General features: G+C 39.5%; 1 protein-coding gene across 5 annotated transcripts in view; it reads right to left on the reverse strand.

Moving 5' to 3' along the window:
- LOC110674038 (cadherin-87A) overlaps window positions 1–25,879 on the reverse strand; it is an 869,996-nt gene that overhangs the window by 163,343 nt on the left and 680,774 nt on the right. For all 5 annotated transcript variants that reach the window (XM_021837330.1, XM_021837335.1, XM_021837332.1 and 2 more), the window contains 3 exons: window positions 19,766–19,909; window positions 6,393–6,846; window positions 4,970–6,332 (listed from right to left, as the gene is read on the reverse strand). In XM_021837330.1, coding sequence (XP_021693022.1) covers window positions 4,970–6,332; window positions 6,393–6,846; window positions 19,766–19,909 — 1,961 coding nt within the window. The remainder of the gene's footprint in view (window positions 1–4,969; window positions 6,333–6,392; window positions 6,847–19,765; window positions 19,910–25,879) is intronic.

Consider the following 25,879-nt stretch of genomic DNA (forward strand, 5'->3'; position numbering starts at 1 on the left):
CGAAAAGGTGATCTACCCGCGTTACGGGTGGTGCGTATGAGCATATGTAGTGCTATTATAAAGCCTGTATGCGTCTATGATGCTGTTTTAGGGCTTATTATTAGTGATCATGATTACTTGGGTTTACTCGAGGCACTGCAATACGAGTGCAGTTTGTTTGAGTTTGACGTTTGCGCACTACCATAAAGTGAAACTCCGTATTTTAGCATTTGGCGTCAATGTTCCTGGTGCTATGTCTTGAATTGATAATTATTTTAACTTGTATGACTGTTTGGCTGAGGCTTGACGTTTTCTGACCATAACAGTATATTTTACATTTTTTTCTTACCTTTTAATAGCGAAAATTTGATTAAAATCACAAAAATTAAATTTCGCTAATTGAAAGACGGAAAACATAATCACAGCTCACTTTTTTGCCATAACTTTGAGTGGTTTCGGTTTATAGTGTACAAATTGTTTACGTATTGTAGTGCACACTCAGAAACTAAAATAATCATCTAGTAATTAAAATATATGCATTGGTGACTATTTTCTGTCATTTACTCTTTCATTCTGCTATGAATTTTTACCCTGTCATTTCGACGGGATTCAAGCTTAGGGATGCATCAACACATGCATATTGACAAATAGCAAAAGATCAACTCTATTTGCAAGTCATTTGAAAGAATAGGACTGTTTTACACTTGCATCAACCGTTTGTAAATAGAAAATGTCTTTATTTTTTTTTTTTAATTCAATCGATTGATCCATACAATCACTACAACACGTTCCACGCAGAAATTAAAATTGTCGGAAATTTTTAAAATGTGAACAAAAACTATTTTAAAATTTCTATACTTAAAAGCGAAAATTCTGCCAGTTTCCCATTGATAATCGACTGATTAAACTATACTGGAGCAAAATAAAATATCAGCCTCTTTGACTTGGTCTCCAGTCAAATACAAATGCCGGGGTCCTAAATATATAGTATTATACACTAAGCGTTAACGCAGTTACGGTATACTTCGTAGATTGGATACTAGCAACACACGCTATGTCTAAAACAGCAGATTATGAAGATCGAATGTACCTCGGATTATTTCCCTCTAGATATCAGTATTTGAGCTATATTTTCATAATCGAAAGGTTTAAAAATATTCTATCGGTGAAATTTTTCCCATACATTTTGTATGAGCTGAAATGTGTAGGAAAACTTAATTTTCGTTGATTTTCATAGGCTGAATATGAAAAAAAATAGCTAACCATGGAAAAAATCAAAATTTCACCGATGGAATATTTTAAAACTTTCTGATTATGAAAACATAGCCCAATTACTAAACTTTAGCGGGAAAAAATCCGAGGTACATTTGATTTGCATAATCTGCTGGTTTAGACATAGCGTGCAACATTCATGTTTCTTTTTAATAACATCATCCTGACTGCTTTCAGGAATAAGACAGAGGAGTATACCTTGTTATAATCATAAACAAGAATACTAAAAGCATGAATATCGCTATTCCCGGTCACGCCCATCTTTACCGATAGGGGAATAGGGGATAGGGGAAGGAAATATTGATGTAGCACTTACTTAATGAGAGGCCACCGACTCAGCGACACCCTCATAAGTGCTACGGAGTTGGAGGTTGGAGGAGGTATATGGTCAGGATTCACCAAGAAAGCTGGCGATAGACCGTGAGCATTTGCTGTTTAAGTGTTTTCAATTCAATCTTTTGAATGCCAGCAATCAAAAGAGAAAACCAATAGTTATGTAATACTTGTCGATTGTGCAGTAATATTTTTGGCTCAAGAACCAGTAAAAGGCAAAACCGATTGTCATGTCTACCTATCTCAGGTGATATTCCTCATGTCCCTGGTACCTTTTAATTGTTCGTACCTACGAGATTTCTGAGCTTCTGGCTGCCGTATGCGCAGAAAGAGACTTCTCGGACTGTGGACTGATTAACATATTATTTAATTCTTTATTTGTAGGATATAAAACCGATCTCTCCAGGGTAATCGGATTGTAAAAAATAACAATACGCGTTAAACACGATCATTTAATACAGACCGTCAAAAAAAAAAAAGAAAAAATAATAATAAAAGGAGTGCCGATCCTGCACCTCTGGGGTACTCAACTTGCCCCGCAGCGCCAATAATTTGTTGTTTTGTTCAGTCATTTTATTCATTCGATTTTTTTTTTGAATCTGCTATGTTTATGGATAGTAGAAAACATGTTTTATAAACGGTTCCATATCATTTCAAATAAAAAATAATGGTCACATTCAGCAAAAATCGGTCCATCCTTAGAGTGATCATCTTGCCCCGCCCTACACGGTGGTTTGCGAAAATTTTTAATGAATAAAAATTCATCCATTTTCGCTACAAAAGCCCCTCCGCACTTAATGAGTACACACGCTTTACACATTAACGGATGAATTCAGTTTATGTCATAGGGTGGATAAATTTTTACACGTTGTATAAAACGCGACCGCATTGAAAAATGGGTGAAAAAAATACTCATTTTAGGTATAGTTAATAGATCAAAATTTGATTGATTGTATTCAAGTTGAGTTTAGCAATAATAAAACTGTATATATATAATAATAAATATATAAATAATAAAACTTGTAAGAATTAAATTTATTATTGCAAATACCAATCAAACATGTGATAAAGAAATTTATTTAAAAAAAATCCATCGAATTACGTGCTGGAATGAAAGCCGATGCATCTCTCGGAGTCGATGACGGAACAGTCAGAAGTTTCCAACAATCTGGAAATAATTTCAAATTATGCATTTTTTTCATAACATTCATCCATGCTTATATTACTTACAGCTTATATAGTTAATGTTCTCCGAGATTCCCTAGCAATCAAAAGCGGCAGGAATTGATAGCAACGGGAATCGATGCAAACTTTGATATTTTTTTATTTTTTTGATATTTATTAATGGGGTCAAGCAAAGATTTGCATAATGTGTTTTTTTTTTACTTATTTCGAGTTTTTAAATCATTCCATTTTCTGACAAAACGGAGTCGTCAGTTGTTTCCCTCTCAGGTCGTGCGCCTATTTTCTCTGAGTGCTTTTATATAGCCGAGCAAACGAGTTAAGCTGAATGTGGATTGTTGCTGCTCAGTCAAGGATGACGGATCAATTGGTGAGCTCGTTCCATGCTACTATTTCTAATCTATAAAATATGTATGACTGCACATTTAATCGATACAACGGTAGGACGTAAATATGATTTTTCAACAAACTATGAATGGTTCGTCACTGTGAGTGTCGACATAAACTCTAATTCATGAATTATTTATGTTTCACATTTTTTTGTTTTCAAAACACCCCTTTCTTTTTATCTTTATTTTTGTAATTATAAAAAAAAACTTTGAATGGTTCGACACTACAAGTGTAGACTTGCGAAAGGTTCACTTTATTCAACAAACTTTGAATGGTTCGCCACTGTAAGTGTCGGCATAAGAATAAGAGTGTTCTATGATGTTCCAGCCAATCGAGTTTTTGTTTCTTTTCAAATAAGTAAAATATAATAACACATGCTTTCGTCCTGACAGCTGTAGGAATGTTACATTTAGATATTTGTTCAACAAACTTTGAATGGTTCGTCACCTCAAGTGTCGGCATAATTTTCCTTTACATAGAAATTGTTCATATCAAATGAAAATATTATATTTTCATAAAAGCATATTTATATTTGACAAAAAACTATTTATCATGGTCTAATCACTTATCAAAGTGAATCCTTAGACCCAACGATCCTCCCCATTAACAAACATCCTTCCCAGTAACCTTTGTGGAGATGCAGAGGCAAACACGGTCTCCAAATAGCAAAGGTTACACACTAATATTCCTTCTCCCAATCCCACCTGACTGCGAGGACGTGGCCGGCGCCGTTATTGACCCTGTATAAATAGAGGCACTGAATTATGCACATTGAAGAAGATTATGGCCAATCCCAGCCGAACTTCTAGTTGATTCTTTGTGCATTTTCACTGACTTCGGTCAATCACGGAATAGCAACCATTGATATGTGTAGTCAGTCTAAGCTAAGCTAAGCTATTCCATTTTCTGACAAAACGGATCGCTATTCGACAATGGGTATTTTTTCACCCATTAAGGCCGCACGGGACGTCATTATAATCACCCTATCCATTTGAGGAAGCAAATCTCAAGTACCACTTCATATATTGATGTGAAAATTTTATCATATGATTTTTCATATGTAACCTACAACCCATTTTATTTTCAGCTTAATCGGTTCACTAAAACTTAAGATTTTGATGATGATTGTTAGAGTGAGACAAAAGATAGGGAAAGATTAAAAATTATCTTCAAAGTTTGAGGATAACTTTTTTAATAGTTCCGTAGCATAAACTTATTAAAATTTTGAACGATGAATCTAAAAATGAAACAATTTTTTAAACCCTATTGGTAAAAAATTGGATTTTGTGATAAAAATTAAAGATGGCGGCCGAAATAAAATCGACCGCCAAAATGTTTTAGCTCCAAATCAAAGCTACATTCTTCTTCAGATGATAATATGATTCTTATGTGTTTGTAGGGACGTATGAGACATATTATGTGGAAAAACACCTATGATTTAAAAAAATGAGCATTTTCCCTAAGTATTCAACTTGCTGGCTCACGAGAAGTCCATCAATCTAAGTCAATCAAAACATTTCCCTCTTAGTTTTGACATATTCTAAAGAACAGCGACAAAAACATTGTATTCTATCGATGTGTGCCGATAGAAATCTGGTTTCAGCGAGAATTACTTAAACTAAGGTACTTTGAATTCATTTTGTAATCGATCGAAATTTTGCTCACATTCTGAACCACCAAAACGAATGAAAAAGGTTAGAAATAAAATCATTTTTTCTATTTCAATGGATGAAAGCGAAATCCATCTAGTCAATCTGCCTATCGCCCGTCCAATCTACACAGTTCACTCACTCAAATCCCTCCGCATAATTACCGATAATTAATTTCCGAAATAACGTCCGGATCGCGGGCTTTGATGACGAGCGGCGGCTCAAATAGGGTGGCTCCCTCGTCGACCGATGCCCTATAGAGAGGGCTCTCGCACACCGGCGGCGAATCGTTCGCATCCAGAAGGGTGATCCGGAGCGATACTACCGACGTTTGACCCCGGCCCTCGTCATCCGTGGCCTTGTAGGACAGATAGTACACCGATTGATTTTCGTAGTCCAAGCAAGGAGCTCGCCCTGGGCCCACATCCGAACGGTGCTGGATTTCGTTCGAGTGGATGGGAGTGGTGGTGCTAGATGGCGTGAAGTATTCTTCCGACTCGATGGCCGGGGTGGAGTCGCTTTCCTCCAAACTGGACGTTTCCCAGCTGCTGGAAACCGTTGGAGGTGCGACGACATTCACGTCTCGGTACTCGTTCGATTCGCCACTGTTGTAGATCTTGTAGGCCATATAGTCTACGCCACGGTCTAGGACGCCCGAACGTCCGTCGGTTGACACGTTGAAACGTTTCATATCCGGGTAGTCTTGAGTCAGCTCATCGGATGAAGGAATCTGACGTCGCCGACGACGTCTTTTGTTGTTGTCGTTGTCTACGGATGGGCAATCAGCGACCGTTATAGCGCCGGTTATCGGGTCGACGTTGAAGAGTTCGGCTCCCGTTCCAGACAAGGAATACCGAATTCCTTGGTCGCCGAAATGACCTGAGTCGAGATCTCTGGCGGTGATGGTCGTTATCAAATGACCGGGATGAGCAGTTTCCGATACAGTTGTAGAGTACGAGTCCTGCTCGAAGATCGGACGGTTGTCATTCGAGTCGGTGATAGACACCGTTAAAGTAGCTGTCGATGACAGCTTAGGGTTCGTCTGGGTTTCTTCAGCGATCACCAATACGATGAACTTCCGTTGGTTAGGGTTTTCGTAATCCAGCGAACCATTCGCTACACGAATACTAATCTGTGACGATCCCGTCACCAATTTTGGCTCCACATCGAACACTTCCGAAACATCATTCAAGCGTAGAGAAAACACAGCGTTCTCTCCAACATCCGGATCATGAACGCTCATTTCGATCGGAAGTGGCGTTCCCGGAGCCGTATTCTCCGACAGCGATACGAAGTATTCCTTTTTGTTGAACATCGGTGGAGAATCGTTCACATCGCGAATCGTGATCGACGCTTGTGTTGTTGCCGTGGTCAGATTGTCATTACCGGGAACTCCGTCGATCAGCTCGCGAGCTTTAACCGTCAGGATTATCAACCCGGTGTCGTCGGGAAGGGCTTCCTTGTCGAGTGGTTTGGCCGTGCGTAGCTCACCCGTTTGACGATCCAGCAAGAAGTAATCCATTGGGTCTGTGGAGAAGAAGAACAGTCATAAGATCAACCTCACCGATCCTCCCCAGCAATACTCACTCGTAACTAATTCGTAGACAATCTTCCTCGGTTGACCCCGATCGCCATCCCTTGCGTGGATCATCATCACCAGCGTCCCGATCTTGCTGTCCTCGTTGATTACCGCCGCCAACGATCCTTGGAACACCGGCGCACTGTTCTGAACATCCTTCACGTGGATCTCCAGTCCAGCCGTGGCGTTGAACATCCCATCGGTAGCCTCCAGCAGAATCTGGTAGATCATCCGTTCGTTGTAGTCTAGGCGACCCTTCAGCACCACCGAAGCCGTTAGTCGATCCTGACCGCTTTCGAGGGTTTCGATGGCGAACTTTTCGCAAGCATCCGGGTTCTGCGGTTGTGGAATACAGTTCACGATCAGGTTATCTCCGACGGTGTCCCGATCGGTAACCAGGATATCGCTGAACACGGTGGTGCCTGGCTTGGCGTCCTCCAGGACCTCTGTTTCGTAGGGAACCTGAGGAATAAATGAATGAAAGTACTAATTACAAATTGCGTCACGCCAAAACAGTAGCCAGGGAAACCCAGAAAATTCGCAACCAACTGAAAATTAGTTTTCAAATTATCTACACAAAGACCATGGTTGGTACTATCCCCCGACCTCTCATTTCGCAGTCAAAGGGCAAAAAAGAAATGGAGAAAGTTTCCTTGAAAGGATTCCTCAATATCATCCAAACAAACCAGTCCAAATTTTATGGAACTTCATAATAACTTCGCTGCTGGCCTTTGTTGGCATTTGTCATATCGCCGCCAGGCCCGACCCTATAGAGAGCAAAGCAAAAATTAGAAACTCCCAGCCATAACCCAGTGTGTATCCGCGCGCGCTTTTGTGCTTATTTGTGTGGATGCAATTTCCCCGGCTGTGTTTTCGGAAAATACGGCGAAAAGTTTTCGCAGGATGATTAATCTGGTCTCGGTTGGTGAGGTCAGTCTTCGTCCAGCGGCGTGTTGGTCGGTCGAGTACGCTCTTCCAGCCATTCTGTTGTTTGAAGTTCATCTGCTCGGTGGCCGGAGCGCGATGGCGAACCAAATCATCCCTTGCCAGCGTCTAACCAACTGGTACGGACTATCAACATTTTCCGCGGCTGAGCGGAATGTGAATGTGGATTGTGGGGAAGCTGGGTGCTTGGGTGAGGGCGGAAGTATTCATTCAGATTGGTTTGCTTGGGGATAGAGATGATCACAAAATGTACAAATTTCATAGATTATGGGAAATAACATGATAAAATGCTGAACTAATCATCTGATCAAGATTTGTTGAAGGGAGGTTCAGTGATCTAAGCAGTCAGTGGGTGCGAAGTGAGGTCAGCTACAGGGGAGGTGGAAGTGACAGCTGGCGAGTATGTTTTCATCGTTTCCATGTATCGTCAGTGTTGGGAAACTCGTGCTCGCTAGTAAAAAAATACTCACTCTCGTACTCGTTTGCGAGTAATACTCACGCTGTGAGTCACTCATTCCTTACTCTAACTCACGCGAGAGTATGACGTCACAACTCACTGCGAGTATTACTCACGTAAAGAGTAATACTCGCAGTGAGTATGACGTCATTACTCTCGGGTGAGTGAGCAAGTTACTCTTTGTGAGTATGGTGAGTAACCAATTACCAAAAAAAATTGTACATTAGTATGTTTTATACTAGGTGGAAGACTGTAAATGTAAATAATTCAAAGTGTTTACAGCTGCTGTCGACTTCAGTGTGTATTGTGATACAGTGACCCCACGCAGTTGAATCACCCACAATTTATGAAACAGCTGATTTCAAAAGACAAAATTATTATCAAACTTGTCACAAAACATCACAGAATTTGTACGCAGTTTTATAGTATGGTTGTTTAAACTTTACAGAATTCAGAGCCTGTTTTTCAAAATGGATAAACAAGTTATAATGGCGAAAGTCCGGTTGTGTTCAAATACTTTCTAGACCAATTTATTTTATTTAGGAGCATAAAATAAATACTGTGAATGCGTTTATGTTATTGATATTCAAAGTTGAATTGAAATATTAGTAAAAATGGAATAAGGTACCGTGGGGCAAGTGGGTAATGGAAATCGTATAGTTGAGATTCTTCAAATTCTAAAGACTTTAAATTGATACAAATGAGTTCATCTTTATTTTTTAAATTGACTCCTACCAAATATAAGCAGTATGCTAAAAATGATTTTTATGTAAAAATGAAGAAAAAATACAGAACAAGTTTTTGCAAAATATCACTTTTCACTTGCTCCACAAGTTTTTGAACAATAAATTGAAAAACTAACAGTCATATTCACGATTTCTATTAACTTCTAATTGTTTCTAAGAAAGTCGGATTTGACATCAGATAAATTATTTCTTGGAACGGAATCCTTCAATAGAATTCGGATTCTTTTTTGTGTGGATAGACCCATACCCCATTTTTATGTTTTGGACTAGCTTTACATTTACATTCCATGATATTTCCGTGCGTTCTCTTATATTGCAACTATTCAATCAACGTTTTCCTTTCAATCGGCTGTCCGAAGTAGACACATTAATGTCGTCTGGCAACCTCTTTTTAGAGAAGTTCCATGATTAGTCATAGCTTTTATCGCTTTGAGTATTGTGTTTCTTGAATTTGCAGCACGTTTCGATTTTGTATGATAATTGCAAACCTTGTTTACTAATAGCTACCTAAAAAGAAAACACAAATTTAATATCTAATGAGAAACTTTTTACTTGCCCCACGTGATCAGAAAATTGATGGTGTATTAATTTAGTTATTTTTATGGCTAGGTCGAATTGATTGCAAAACTTTTTTTTTTCAGCTTAAAACTGTCAGAGAGCACAACTTATATGTGGTACACAAAATTATTTTCTGCAACTTTTTTCTACTGAAACTATTAATACAAGATTGCACGCTGTCAACTTGTTACGGAATAATAGTTGACAGGTAGACAATGTTTCACTCTATTATGCAAAAATGGTTGAAAAATCGCAGGAATCCACTATGGGCGATCAGGTGGCCAATAATCGAAAAAATAATTCGATCTGATTGGTTTTTCTTGTACATTATTCCATAGTAAACACTTCTATTTAGGTATTCCTGGAATATCAGGACAAGATCTTTTATATTTTAATTAATACAGTATGTCAAAGTTAGAGTTTTTAAAGAGAATTAAGAATTGAGTACAAACACAAGGTACACATTGAGTACAATATACTGCATAATCGTAATATTTTATACACTGTCTGAAAGCTAATTCAAAAAGCTATCTTAGAAAAATAAATTCAAATAAAAATTCGTACTTTTGGTCGGAAAAATGCAGGGAGTGTATTGAAAAAAAATATATTTGATATTATATCAAAACTTTACACATCCTGTACTTTTTTGTCCCAAGTTGTTCCAGGCTAAAATTTATTTCCAAGGTTACTTTGAGAAGTTAACTAAAGGATCGTGAAGAAGGTAGCTGCACAAACTTGCACTTTTTTAATTTAGGGCTTTTTGAATTTTTACAAAAATTTTAACCATTTTCTATTAAAAACTGAAAAAAAATAATTCAGAGATTAACTGAATATCGCTAAATAATGTATATCATCATTTCTATCTAAGTTCTAACATTTATAATGGTTTGCACAACGTTAATCGTATTAATGGCTTATATGCATTATTAGTAACAAAACTTATTATTTCTCTATAGGCCCTATTCAAAAGCTAGTCTCAAAAACTTGTTTTTGAAAATAAAACATCAACTCTATATCACATGAGATGGAAAAAATGGAAGATGGAAAAAATATTGTTGGACGCCAGTCTGTATGGAAACCGCCCATAATAGAATCTCTTATCTATCGTAATGTTCCGAATGGCCTCAAAGGTTTACGCATGAGTTTGAAACGTGAGTACATATACTTAGTAAAATATACAAATTATTTTCTCTTTAACTTACTTGCCCCGCGGTACCTCACATAAATTTGGTTTGCGATTGGCATCTTGCCCATTTCATATGTAATTTCGCACAAAATATTGCTGGCAACGCTGTTTGGCAGACCAATCATGTAGTCTACTATTGATTGACGAAATAAATAAATAAATAAATCAGCGGCTTATTAGTTTTGGCACGAAACTCAGATACGTTCTGTCGAGTCTCTATCTCAGGTTTTTATTATTGCAGTAGTGCTGCATATCGTAAAGTAGAGAATAAAATAATAGTCAATTGGCAAATAAATAAAGCTCATAGTTGATAAATGTGGAAATGCACATATCATAAGTACATTAAGGTAAAAAGCAGAATCTGACCCAGTAGAGGTGTAACGTCAGAAGAAAGAAGAAAAGGCGCAGCGAAATACCAAACACAAATTACAGCTTATGTGAGGAATTCATATTATAATGACGTTTTGCGTGCATCAAATAGTTTTCAGAATAAAATTTTCATGTTATCATTTGAATAAGGTCACCCCAAGAATAGTCTTACTTATTACTTATTATTTATTTGAGCAATTCGCAAGCTTTTAGAATATTTAAAATATTTTAAGTGAGTAAAATAACTCACGAGTGAGTAAATGTTAGTCGAAAACTCACTCACGAGTATGAGCTGTACAACTGAAACTCACGACTGAGTATACTCACGCGAGAGTTCAAGCTGTACAACTCATACTCGCGAGTGAGTTTGCAGTTTTCAGTGAGTACTCACGAGCTTCCCAACACTGTGTATCGTTTCTATGGGATTGTTAGGGATTGTTTACCACAGGAAACAAATCCTACCGGTAAGTGAAAATTTTCTCCCACATTTATGAGTAACGTTTACCTTCTTCGTGTGTTTTAGAGGATGTCTGGAGGTACGTCTTGAGTTAGCACCTTCAAACCAATGCAAACGCGCCAGCTGTCACCTGGTGTTTCGAAATGGCGAATTCAACATTCTGACACATTGAAGTACCTTCCTTCTAGATACCTTGCATCAGATCATTTCATTAACAGCTTTCAAAAACAACTATTTCTAAGAACCATACAGAAACCCTTATGGGATGTCAGAAAACAGTGTCAGTGCTCGGATTTTGACCAAAAATATAATTCAAAACCCCAAACAGGATTCTATTGAAATTCCAAGACAAATTCTATGTGAATCTCAAGTGTGGATCTGCCGAAGTCCCAAAAAAAAAACTTTAGAGTTCTGTCGGAGAATCCTTAGAGAGATTTTGGATAGGGATTCTGCCAGAATCCTAAGAGTGATTCTGTCGGAATCCTAATACGGATTCTGTCGGTATATCAAGAGTGATTCTGTCGGAATCTCAAGAGGGGTTTTGCCGGAATCCCGAAATAGATTCTGTCGGAATTCGAGTAGGAATTCTGCTGAAATCATAAGAGGCATTTGGCTGGTATCACAAGAGGAATTCTGCCAGAATCCTAAGAGAAGATTCTACCGGAATCCCAAGAGGGATTCTGCCGGATTCTTAGGACGGCTTCTGCCTAAATCCCAGGAGGGATTCTGTCGGAATCACAATAAGGATTCTGCTGGAATACCAAGAGGGATTCTGCTGGAATCCCAAATGGATTTCTCCCGGAATCTTAAGAAGTTTTCTACCAGAATCTTAAAAGGGATTCTGCCAGAATCCTTAGGGGGATTCTGTATGAATACCAAAGGAGATTCTGTATGAATACCAAGAGAGATCCTGTCGGAATTGCAAGAGGGATTCTGTTGAAATCCCAAGAGGAATTCTGTCGGAATTCCAAGAGGGATTCTGTCGGAATCCTAATAGCATTCTGTCGGAATCCCAAGAGAGATTCTGTCGAAATCCCAAGAGGGATTCTGTCGGAATCCCGAGAGGAATTCTGTCAGAATCCCAAGAGAGATTCTGTCGAAATCCTAAGAGGGATTCTGTCGGAATCCCAAGAGGAATTTTGTCGGAAGCCCAAGAGGGATTCTGTTGGAATCCCAAGAGGGATTCTGCCGAGTTCCCAAGAGGGATTCTGTCTTAACCCTAACAGGGATTCTTCCGCAACCCCAAGAGGGAGTCTGTCAAAATCCCAAGTGGGATTCTGTCGGGATCTCAAAAGGGATTCTGTCGGAATCTCAAGAGGAATTCTTTCGGAACCCCAAGAGGGATGCTGTCAGAATCCCAAGGGGAATGCTGTCGGAATCCCAAGAGTGGTTCTGTTGGATTCCCAAGAGCGATTCTGCCGGAATCCCAAGATGTATTCTGTCAGAATCCCAAGATGGTTTCTGCTGGAATCCCAGGAGGGATTCTGTCGGAATCCCAAGAAGGAGTCAGCTGAAGGGATTCTGTCGGAATGCCAAGAGAGATTCTGCCGGATTCCCAAAGGGGATTTTGTCGGAGTCCCAAGAGGGATTCTGTCGAAATCCCAAGAGAGGTCCTGCTGGAATACCAAGAACGATTCTGCCGGAATACTAAGAGCGAGTCTTCCGGAATCCCAAGAGGGATCCAGCTGGAATCTTAGAAGAATTCTGCCAGAATCTCAAAAGGGATTCCGCCGGAGCCTCAAGAGGAATTCTGTTGGGGTTCCAAGAGAGATTTTGCTAAAAATCCTAAGAAGGATTCTACCAGAATCTCAAGAGAGGGAGTTGGCTGGGGTGCCAAGAGAAATTCTGTTGGAATCCCAAGATGCCCAAATTCGCATTGAAGAGTGCGTCCTCGAGAAGTCAAAACAATACCGTTGAATAAATCCGCTAGCTACAAGTTTGGCCTTGTAGCAATTCTTGTCGGTAATCCAATTGCAGGTATTGGAATACAACCTACTTGAAAATTTAGAAGACGACCTGATGTTGTTTCTCTCCAAGGCTCACATTTCCTTTTCCCTTTTTCCGGTCAGCTGGCTTCTTCATGTCCATGTTCATGTCATGACAGTGAACTTGAAAGATTCTATCAGCGGTTTACAGATTTGTACTCCGCAAGGCCTTAGTAGTTGCTTCTCGACAGCTCATAAAGCGAGCCAAAAAGTCTGAAGACGTCGTTGTGCAAAACTCTTTACGTTGCGCCTCATGACACCTCACATATTTTCGTGATTGAGCCGGTCAAAAGGTTTTTTTCGTATAACGTCTTGGAATTCGTTGACCCGTTTCAAAATGATTCGGAGAGAGACTATATGGTCCACACAGGATGCTGCCTTCTGCTACCGAAGTGTCGTGTAAATCTTCTCCTGTAGCCGGCTCAGGACGACTTTACACATGATTTTAAGAACTATACACAATAACATGGTGCCTCACCAATTATTGCACACAGTAAAGTCACTTTTTTTCAGATACCTTCACTAAGATTCCATTTGGCCGAAAAGGTCGCGGTTTCTCAGATATTGTAGAATTAGCATCTCGACTCGACTCTTCTCCTGGGACTCTATTTGACTTCATGCTTCGGATGGCCGTTTCTATCTCAAGACTGATGGAGCTTCGGTGTTGACACGAGCAATGCGTCGAACCCTTGGCAAATCGTTCCAGTTGGTCAGCTGGGTCGGTAAGAAGCTGCCTATACGTATCTCTTACAAGCAACTCCGCGTTCATCCTTTCCCAGCTAAGGCGACGTGGTATACCGATGAGGAGACGAAAGTCAGCGATTGCTGCGGCGTTATCTCCTTTTACAGACTACATAACCAGCTTAGGTCCCGCTACTTACAAAAGGGAACAAAATACGCCTTGTATAAAACATTGATTCTTCCGGGTGGATATTAACGGGCACGAAACGTGGACCTTGAAAGGGGCAGATCGAAAAGCGTTCGGTGATTTCGAGCGTAAAGTGCTGCGGACAATACTCGGTAGTAAACTAGGAAACGCTTTGTGGCGCACACGAATGAATCACTAGTTGTATCAACTTCCGGCAATGATAAATCTTCGAATTTCTCTGATGCAGTTGTTATCGAACGTCACCAAGGGAGACAAATTCATCCACCACCTCTAATTCATCTTCGTCGATCATCACACGTCTGCCAATGCGAACTCTATTGCGCTCGGTTCCTAAAGCCAGCAGATATTTCGTCTTCGAGGTAAATACACCTTCAATCCAACCCGGTCTGCTTTTTGTTTCAGCCTATGGTATACTATTCAGCAACCACCTGAAACGTACTTCCGATAATGTCCACGACGTCAACGAAATAGATGAACTGTCTGGATTTATTGAAGATCGTGCCTCGCATGTTGAAGCTCGCCCGTTTCATAACAACTTCTAGCGCAATACTGAACAGGAGGCAGGAAAGACCATCGCCTTGTCGAAATCCTTTGCGTGTTTAGATAACGCACCCAATATCTTCACACAGCTCTGTACAATATTCATAGGTGGGGCGTAGAGACCTGATAATCGCGACTCTTTCGTTCATCCACGAAATTTCCCCCAAATCGGCTTGCTAGTGGCTATAGATAGCGGAAGATGATCTGCGAAAGCTTTTTATAGGCTACGTCAAGAATAATGATCGCTCGATAGTCCTCACATTATAACTCGTCACCCTTTTTGTATATTGGGTATATTAATACCTCCTTCCACTCCTCCGGTAGCTATTCTGTATCTCAAATCCTGGCTATCAATTGGTGCAGACAAGTAGCCAATCTCTCTGGGCCAATTTTAATAAGTTCCGCTCTTACAGAATCTTGCATGATTTGATTGATTCTTCTCTTCTATTTCTAAGGAAGCCCGTTTGAAGTTCCGGCAAAATAGTGTCTGACATACTATTCTCCCTGGGTTTGAAGCAGGGTTTCTTCAAAACTCTTCTTGGGATACAGGTAAAACTCGCAAATCCGACCAAATGCCTTCTAGTATTCAGTTTCAACCTCCCCTGGGATTTCAACAAAATCTTTTGTGATATCATATTCGGATCCTTCCTAGTATTACGTCAGAAAGGTTTTTAAAATTTCGAAAGGATCCCTTTCGAGTTTAGACAGATTTTCTCTGATCATATCGACGGTATTATCCCTAAATTAAAAAAAAAAAAAAACATCTTGGTGTTCTGACAGTAATCCCTTCGGTTTTCGACCCCATTCTTGAGATATTCTTTGTTTCGGAGTTATTCGGAATCCTGATTGACTATGGGGTACCATGATTAACCATAATATCCATCTTATGATCCCGATGAGCTAGAAGGTTTCTATCTTCGGTAAAGTTAGGTATTTGAATTTATCCAAAATTTTGATATTTAACAGCACTGATCTCACAATCCTGATAAGCTAGAAGGTCAGTGTTTGCGGCAAAAATGTTCTGCAGATGGAGGGTTATCCGACAGTAAAAAATGTGATTAAGGTGATTATAGAACGAAGCCACACCTCAAATTTTCAAGTGCACAAGACTTGGGAACCAAACAGAGCTCCACGTGGAAAATCTGTCCTATTGTTCATCACCAGCAAGCAAGCAATTTGATTGGTTTTCAACGCGAATTGTTGTCAGATTCTCTCGTCTTGTGCACTTGAAAATTCAAAGTTTGGCTTTGTTTTATAATCACCTTAAGAACTGTCATGATATGCCAGAAGGTTTGTGTCTTCGGTAAAATTGTTCAATAGCTCAAGGGCTATCCGGTGATGATAAATCTGATTGGGAATTCATTCGATAGGTGGTGCTAGTAAAAAAAAATTCTTCAATCGCCTAGAAGGTTAGAAAGTTGGTGTTTTCGATAAAAAAAAATATATGGGGGACTGAAATCTACTTGATAGAAATCACACTGTTCAAATTTTGCTCGATAAGTTGCGCTAGTGATAACATTTTTGAAAGAACTATTATGTGCTGTATCTCAAGGCCTCGATAAGCTAGAAGGTTGGTGACTTTGGCAAAAATGTCCACATGGGTAAGGTCTACCTGATGGTAATCAGATTGATTGTAATTTTGAGCTACAAATGATCCATTTTTTCAAATTGTCTTTATCTCAAGGTTATGGTGTTTTTAGTCAACTCGATATCGACTTAGAGTACCATAGTAAAAGTTGGTTTTCATACCTAACTCGATGATTCCTCTGATCGCAGTTGCACTGGTTCTGTTTTCTGTAACACGATACCTCCCTGACTCGAAGATCCGTTCAATATCGAGGTATGAAGAGTTGACTCCATATACAGTCGACTCTCCACATCTCGATGTTCTACAGCTCGATATCTCTCCCTATGTCGATGCTTGCTTTGGTCCCTTCATTTTGCATTCGATTTCTCTCTCCTTATCTCGGTCTCTCCATATCTTGATTTTTTGTTCCCAATTTTCTCTCCATATGTCGATATGAACATTATCGAAGGTTACTAAACCAGATTTAAGTGAATCAAAACAATTTGGAAACTCAAAATGAAATTTGTTTGTTTATTATTTTCCTAGTAACGGAGTGATATTCTATCTAGGGTTCCCTGTATTGGTCGGCGGTAAGGTGAAGATGAATCGAAGCCAAACCTTAAATTTACAAGAGCACGGATCGGGAGAACCAAACACCCGTATGAGCTGAAAACCTAATCGATTGGTAACCACCAGCAGAGTGGACCTAGAGACATTTTTTATATTTTGAGAAAAATGGGTTTAAAGACTAAAGTTCTGTAATTTTTAAACTCGCTTGAATTTTGGTTCAATATATCTACACACCTTTGTGTTACTTTTGAACAATATAATGTAAAGTAATAATCATGAAAAATCATAATCCAAACCTCTGATAGAACGATTTTTTGGTGGGCTATGTGTACTTGGTCTACTCTGACTGAACTAAAGATCACCGTTCAGTGATTTGGTTCACTTTGACTGAACAATTTCTAGGAAAATAATAATCAATTTATGCCTGCATGGTCAAACTGGGTGCATATCTTAAAGATAGCTTGAAAATTAAAGTTTTGCAGGGTCAGGGCATTGAAGACCAGAAATATTCATATATGCGTTCAGTCAGAAAGGACCAAGTGAAAATATTGAATACTGGCCCAAATATACTGGTCCAATAAGAGGGTTCTAGCACATAACACACGTACATCATAGAACTACCATAAACTTCTATCGGACTCTGAAATTGACTCAAAAAATGCAATAATCAACAGTTTAGTGCTCCGGTCCGCTCTGTCTGCACATAAATTGTTGCAATTTCTGACCACCCATCCAAATATGATAAATGGTCAAAAATCAAAATCAAATGCATCGAATTAAGTAATATTTATAAATTTCTATTGATGGATAAATAGAAGAATCATTCGATGCCAAAAAAATCTGACAAATCTCTTGAAATGTTTTTGATATCCTCGCATTCCTTAGCGCGCTGATCATTTTAGCTGTTATGGTAATAAGCACTTAGTCCTCTCCGACTGCACACTTTAATCGATTTTTATTGATCATCCAAGGTAATTTTTTTTTCACAGTTTACAGCATTCATCAAATCTGGCCAAAATGAAACGGAGGTAAGGTAATTTCGCATCTAATTCGAGAATAATCCAATTTTCCCAAATTTTGTACTTGGTCCCCTCTAACTTAACGCTGACCAATTAATGTTCTTTGTCTCGATCTCTCCCTATATCGATGGCCCCTTAGATATCGTGATGTGAAAGGCGACTGTACTAGGAACTTCACCTATTCGTTCAAAGTATGGCATAATCAATTTTGGTACTCCAAGACAATCCGGAGTAACTTCAGAATCTTTAAGATTATACTCCCAAGATCTCCGGATATTAAATAAGAAGAATTTTTCGGGAAGTTTCAAATTTTTAACAAAATCCATCAGGCTTATGAAAATTATATTGGCTCAATGAAACCAGGAACTAGGAACAAACATCCCTACCATCCACAAACCTCGCGCATACTTCATTATTTGCTGTATCCGGAAGCAAACATGATAGCACCAGCCACAGCTGATTCAGCTGGGTGCGCGGAGAAACTCTACCAACTCTACGTAACGGAAGGACCACCAGCCAGCGGGAACAACTCACGGAACGAAACCCCTTCCGATGGCTCTACCGCTCCGGAAACTCCCACTTCATGCCCGGAGGATTACATCATTTGAATAACAATTAGGAACGGGCAAATTAAATAGTACTCTCCGGACGTCTCCCCTCGCTACTTTCGTCGTCCGTCAGAACAGGAGCAAAATTGAAAAATTACTTCCTGCCAGCGGCAAACCTCGATCTGCCACTCGGGCACTGGTTGCTGGATACTGTATCATTTACCCGAATGCCCTTTACTCGAATGTGATATTTTCCCGAATGGTATGCTTCTTCTTCTTGGAATTAACGTCCTCACAGAGCCTGCTTCTCAGCTTAGTGTTCTTATGAGCACTTCCACAGTTATTAACTGAGAACTTTTTTTGCCTAAGTTGCCAATTTCGCATTCGTATATCGTGTGACAGGTACGATTATACTCTATGGCCAGGGAAGTCAAGGAAATTTCCATTACGAAAAGATCCTTGAAGGACCGGGAATCGAACCCAGACACCTTCAGCATGGCTTTGCTTTGTAGCCGCGGACTCTAACCACTCGGCTAAGGAAGACCCCTAATGGTATGCTACTGTGAAGTAATCGAGATATCGGAATCTATAGCACTTGGAAATGTTCTGAACGTTAACATTTTCGAATTTGTAGTTTTTAACAACGATTGAGAACATTATTGACCATCAGAAATAACAAGCTATATGAAAGTCAAAAGAAGTACTTTTCATTGACTTCATTCATTTTTTGGTTATTATCGAAGTCACGAAAATTAACCACCCGAGAAAATAGATGACAGAAGCGGAATTAAATTATTTTCATAAATAATTAGCAAAGAACTCCATTTATTCAAAACACTATAAAATTCGGGAGAATATCATTCGGTTAAATGTCCTACAGGCAAACGGTTTTTGGGTATTTGTTATATAGAATCGGTTTGCTGTGCTGGACGTGTTGAAGACTTGCCGGAAATGGATTTTGCCACGAACATGAATCGGCGGTGGGTGTTCGGTTTAATTGGTACCCAACCCAACGGAACATATAGTTCCCGGGACAAAGTCCAAGGGGGGTTGAGGTGATTTTAATTGTTACTTTTTGATGATGAGACTATGATGGTTGCTCTCGCTCGCGTTAGCTTCCATTGAGGCGATAATTGATTCGGACGCGTGAGTGTGTGCCAACCCCAAAGTGATCAATCAGCAATCGATCGATAACCGGGTGGACCACCACAATTTTTTTATATTTGAGGAGTGGTTCCCGGAACAGAAAGTTGATTAAACCAAAATGAATTTCCCCTTCAATAGGGTTACCATATGTGCTTTTTTTAGAGTACACGTAGGGTTTCAAACTACTTCATTGCAGCAGTATACTATAAACAGGCTCTCATGATGTACTGCAAATCATGATTGTTACAGAGAGCGATAAGTGAGAGATTCTCACAATTTTCTCATGATTCAATCCCTGCTCTGTGCACTGTTTAGTACTCTTTTACAGAATTGAAAAATGCCCTCTTCGCGGTGCGAGCAAATAAGGTAACCCTAGGCCCTCGATGTGCGGATACTTACATTGCGAAATTCCGGTGGGTTGTCGTTTTCGTCCAGGACGATTATCGTGATGGGAACGTTGACCACGTTGTCGTTCTCGGAATCGATTCCTGCGGTGCTGATGCGATCCTTGATGGTCACCGAGAAGGAGAGGGTGTCCTGGTCCTGCAAGAAGAATGGTGAGAGGAGGAAATTTTGATTTATTCGATATGTTAACTTTCAAGGGTGGGGCAAAATTTTCGATTTCCAACGGTGGAACTGGGGGCAACCGAAATGCACTATTGATTTTGGGCAAACGAGTTCATCAAATATTCAACTATGGCCGGTCGCACTTTTGTAGGGGCCGCTTTTCCGCGAACCAAATGCTCTTCAAAAATAATATTTTCATGTGCGATGAACTGAAACGAGGCAAACAAAAAATATTCCGCTGCTCCGTTGGCAAACATAACAAAAGTGTTTGTCGGGGATGGAATTGATTTTGTGAATCGGATGCCGAAAAAATGGCTGGTCTGGGGTTGATGGTGACCGGTTCAACAATTCCCATGTGCCTAGTGGAGGTTTGAAAACAAAAACGCACATTCTGTTAGCAGCTCGGAATGAATTAGCGCTTCATTATAAAGTCTGCTAAATATGAGAATCCTGAACGGTTTGCTTAACGAGCTTCAAACTGGAGAGTAGGAAGATACTTTCGCAGAACATTTAAATTTATTTAAAATACCTGTTTTGGGATTGCCATGGAATCATTTTCGGGGATGAATGCAGAATTACTAACCGGTATTCCTTTAAAATTTCTTCTCGAAGATATCTTCAGAATACATTTCTTGATTTAGTCAAAATTTGAACACATATCATCTGGATGTAGGACTTCTCGATGTACAATATTAAGAAGGTTATATGTTCCGAAATCTTGAGAATACACGGAAAAGTCTTTGTTACATGTTCAGGTCCAGCAAAGACTAGGAAATTAACGCAGATATGTTTTAACAAGTTTCAAGGAATCCATACTAAACTCTCCAGAGAACATGCTTCTGATAATAGTTTTCTTCATATAGTCCAAGAGAATTCACCGAAAAAAAATTTTCACGTAGTTTACAATGATTCAAGAAAGATTATGTGACATGAAACTTTTAACATTTCAAGTTAGATCCAAGTAAATTGTGTTGTGGTTGTGCTACTTGAGATTATCTGAACAAGATAATCAAAACGTTGGTTCATTTATCAAAGCAAAGCCATAATCCGATGAAGATTGAACACTTGCGCTCGAGATCCGACAGCATAATCGAACCCACTCAACATCTCAACGTAAATATTTTCGTTCGAGATTGAATTCGAAGTGTTATCATTCCCTTACGCAGATACGGAACAATTCAAAACAAATCGAACCCAGAGATAACAACCGGACTTAAAAATGTCCTTACAGCAGCTCAGAAGTGGAACGGGGAGGGAGAAGGACCTCCTATACCTCAGAACGACGACGACGAGTGTGGGAAGCCAATGATAAGCAAAACCTATCCAAGAAGTACCAATCGGGGCCATTCCTAGGCCACTCTGGCCCCAAATGCAGCTGGAGGGCATCAGCGCTCGGAGTCGAAGCAATATCAACGGTACATTTATGTAGTTGAGAGTAATCCATTTTAAGAGGATTGGTTCCTTGTGAATGACGGTATTCTCCGTCATTCGATGTGTGTATGTGTGTATGAGCAGACGTGTGATGGCATATGTTGGCAAAAAGCGGCTGGCAGATGTCGTCGTCGTCGTCGTTTGCTGTTGTGTATCCCTTAGTCGTCTTCTAAGTCCTTGATGCTCCCTATCTGAGGGTGGGGAGGGGAAACCTTGGAGAGGTAAACGCTATTATTGTTATCGCTTCACATATGCGACACGATTTCCCGAAGTAGCACTTCGACTTCGTTTTGTTTCTCCCTTGGACGTAGTCAGATGGGGGCAAGGGTGTGGCCATTGTACTCCCCGGCCGATGAAACTAAAAAACATAGTTCACTGCCTTCACAGCTGGCTTTGGAAAATTTAACGATCATTGACACATGAGCCATAATTTCATCCCATTTATCCGCCCGCATTCATACAACACGCATGACATTTATCGTTCGTTGAAGATAACGAGCCAGGGACAATAACAAAACAGACACACACCACCCACTGTTTGCCACCGACCACTGTGTGTCAACACTTGTAACATTCGCTGACCCACTCTCATTCTGATCAAGAAACGGGGTGTTCAATGATCCAATAGATTATAATTAGGTTGTTTAAGACTGCATTACCAGAAAATATGAATGTTATTACCAACTTTATGCAAAACATACATCACCCGAATGGCTTGATACTGTTGCAGTCTGTGAGAGGTGCTGCTCTTGAACGCTCTCGTGTCACATACCAAACGAGAGAGAGAATGTTTACATTCATTGGGCTCTCCGAATACGATGTGCCACGAACTGTTATGGTTCGCGAACTGTAACACTCTCCGAATATGATTCGATCGGCTTATTCGGATCAAAACCCAAACACTGCTTCACAGTGATGGAAAGTGGCGATCAGTCTGTTAACCAGAACAAAAACAAAACCAAATGCTCGCGAGCATTAGAGCGCTGATTTACTAGCATCTGTCGTGCTCGCGAGTAAACGAAGCTTTAAGAATTCATGAACGTGTTCGACGCTGTTCAGAATCAATTGAGCTTTGTGGAAAAAAGCTGATTCCTCTTCGAGATTTCTGGTTTTTAAGGGTTTTACTGTCATTTAACAATCGATTTGATAGATAAACAATAGGCCTTTTCATGTGACAGATCCGTCTATGCATTTGTTTACATCGGTGGAGGACCGGTGCTAACACGGGCCTGTCATTTTCATAGAAGAAATGTCAAAGTGCTTCCCGATCAGCTGATTTGAGACGTCATTTGAATAGGCCTATTGATTTGTCTGTCAAAACCATAATAAATCACACCATGGTAGGTTACTCGCGAGTAAAACTTCGCCATTTCTTTTGGTATGTTCTCACGAGCAGGTGGGTGCGAATTTACTTACATCAAGCCTGTTCGCGAGTCTGTCATGTTTGTTTTGTGTTGTTTTATGCTCGTGAGATGCTTCGAGATACGAAAATTTCCACCACTGCTGCCTTGCAACGAAAGTTAATCGTTATTTTTTAAAGATTTTCTCCTGTATTCGTATTTATAAGGAAAAGCGTCATGACAAATTTCTTGAAAGATTCATGGACTCTAACTTCTGCCAAGGAGCTTCATTGTTCTTTATTCTTAAAGATCTTATCAACAATTAAGAAGAGCATGAGTATGGGCATGATTGAACGCCCGCAGCTACTACTTCGTTATTGTAAAAACAGCTATACTTGCACAAGGATGCAACCTGCGCTAGTAAAGGAGCGCCGGCTGCGTCCGAATGCAGATCAATTTGGAATGAGGAGGAAATTTCGACGTGTAATTCGGAAGCCGCAGGGTCCTCTGCATGTCCATGACAAAATACTGTTTTTTTTAAATTGGGAATTAATTCAGTTATAGGTTTCATTTTGGTTAAATACACGGTTGAATATACGGTCTATAGGCCTATAGTGATGAGAAAAGCTTGCCCGGGAAGCTCACAAGATTAATTAAAGCAACGATGGACGGTGTGCAAAACTGCATGAAGATCTCGGGCGAACTCTCCAGTTCGTTCGAACCCCGCCGGGGACTATGACAAGGCGATGGGCTTTCGTGCCTGTTGTTCAATATTGCGCTTGAAGGTGTCATGCGGAGGGCCGGACTTAGCAGTCGAGGTACGATTTTCACGAGATCCGGAAAATTTGTTTGCTTCGCGGACGATATGGATATTTTTGTAAGAAAATTTGAAACGGTAACGTTGCTAATGGCTAATGGTGAATGCGTCGAAAACAAATTACATGCTGATAGGCGGAACCGTTCGCGATAGAGCCTGCCTGTTCTTGCTGACGGCCGACAATAACCTTAGTCGTGAAATACGAAAGCGCATCATCTGTGGAAGATGTGCCTACTGTGGGCTCCAGAAGAAGTCTTCTATCTTATATTTGATATCTTTGATGACGAACCATTCAAAGATTTTGCATTATCATAATGCAATATCAATCTGAATAGTCAAATATTAGTCTTTGAAGAAAGTAGTGAACACTTCTAGTGTGGAATCAATAACAGATTTTGTATTATTTGAAACAAAAAACAAAGAAATGCCTTATTTATGAACATCGTGCTAGAAATGCGATTTATTCTGACAGTAATCAACTAGTCACTAGTTTGCTGAACAAATGTAGTATTCCTTGTACTGTCTAGATAATAATATGATACATAATTTTAACTCACTTGAAAAAGAATCATGAAACGAGCTCACCAGTTGATATTTCATCCTCGACTGTGTAGCAAGAAGCTCCTCAACATAACGGGAACATGAAACTAAATTTTCACTCCGGCGATGCAAAAAACAAACCCGTTTGCTCCGGATTTACGAACCGCAAAGTGAAAACAAAGAATATATATGAAAAAATTCACTTCATGAGCTTCACGACGTGCACAATCCACAAACGTTCTTACAAAGAAAGAAGTCTGCCTGATACACGTTATGAAATTCTGACAAAAATCTTGAAAAACTTGTTATTTGAAGTCAAAGAGTCTCTTATAAAATAATATCTAGTATTCTTAATAGAATAACCAGATCTAGATTAAGGTAGTTTAATAAGATCCAAGAAGACTTTTGAGGATTCCTCCAGAATTTCTTGCAAGGTCAGCTCAAAGAAATTCTAAAATTTAGCTCTAAAATTTTACCAAGATTTTTTTTTAAGTAATCTAAATTAAGCATTCAAGGATTTAACCATGATTTTCACAATGGGCACCTTCAAGCATTTTTCTGGGCAGGATTTGTTTTGAGAAACACCACCATTTGTTTTTTTATTTCCAACATGTTTATAAATATTATTCTAGAAATTTCTCAAGGACTTATTTCTGGCCCTCCAACAAGTAAGTTGACAGAAACTTTTACATCCAATAATTTTCGTAGTGCTTCCGGCCTGAATCTTTCTTGAGGAACACTTAACAATTCCTTCAGATAGTTTCCCAAATGTTTCAACGTAAGATTTATCCTGGATTTCTTAAATCTGTGAGAAGTTCTTCATGCAATTCGTTCCAATTACAAAGCTTCTGTGTTATTTCCATCCATTTTTTTTTCAAAAGTTACTCTGGAAAACAATATAAGGACTTTTTCATAAGATTCTTTGAACATATTTATCGAAGTTTCTCGATATCTTCCAGGAATCATATCCAATATTGCATGCAACGATTTTTTTTCTTGAATTTTCCTGAAAATTCGAGAATTTACAGAAAATTGAATGAAATTTATCTGACGATATACACTACCTACCATACGTATGTAATCGCATCACCTAGTATTGCAATACCCCAGTTGAATATTGCAGCTTCCCCCCAAAATTAGCATCACCTAAAAACTGTTATATTTTTGATGTAATATCTCGGTATCCTTACTTTCTACAAGGTTGCGGTCTTCAGCAAAGTTGTTCAAAAGCTTTATGACGTTCATAAGGTGAAATTTCTTATGCGTAATTTTGCCGCTACGTGGCGCTATTGTGCATATACATTTGGTCATGTTATAGCAGGCTCTAGCTTATGATCCCGACCACCTAGAAAGTTCGTGTCTTCATCAAAGTTGTTCAGAAACTGGAAAGCAATTTGAGGCAGCACTGTTTAATTAGCAATTTTGCTGCTACGTGGCGCTAGTGTGCATGTAAATATGGTCATGTTTCAGAAAGCTCTAGCTCATAATCCTGGCTGTCCTGAAGGTTCGTGTTCTCAGCAAAGTTGTGCAGAAGCTTGGAAACAATTTGAGGTTCGTGTCTTCAGCAATTTTTTTCTGATCAAATTTGCTGAAGACACGAACTTTATAAGGTGCTAGAGTTTTCCTCAATATGGCCAATTGAAATGCAAACTAGCGCCACGTAGTGATTATATTGCTCTTAATAGTTCTATTTCAAATTGCTTTCAAGTTTCTGAACAAGTTTGCTGAAGGAATAGGTGGTAGGGATCATGAGCTAGCGCCTTCTATAATATGTTCTGATTGCAAGCACCTTAGCACCACGTAGCGGCAAAATTACTA

This window comes from Aedes aegypti, chromosome 1 (genome assembly GCF_002204515.2).
Source record: "Aedes aegypti strain LVP_AGWG chromosome 1, AaegL5.0 Primary Assembly, whole genome shotgun sequence".
In the NCBI taxonomy this organism is placed as follows: Eukaryota; Metazoa; Arthropoda; class Insecta; order Diptera; family Culicidae; genus Aedes; species Aedes aegypti.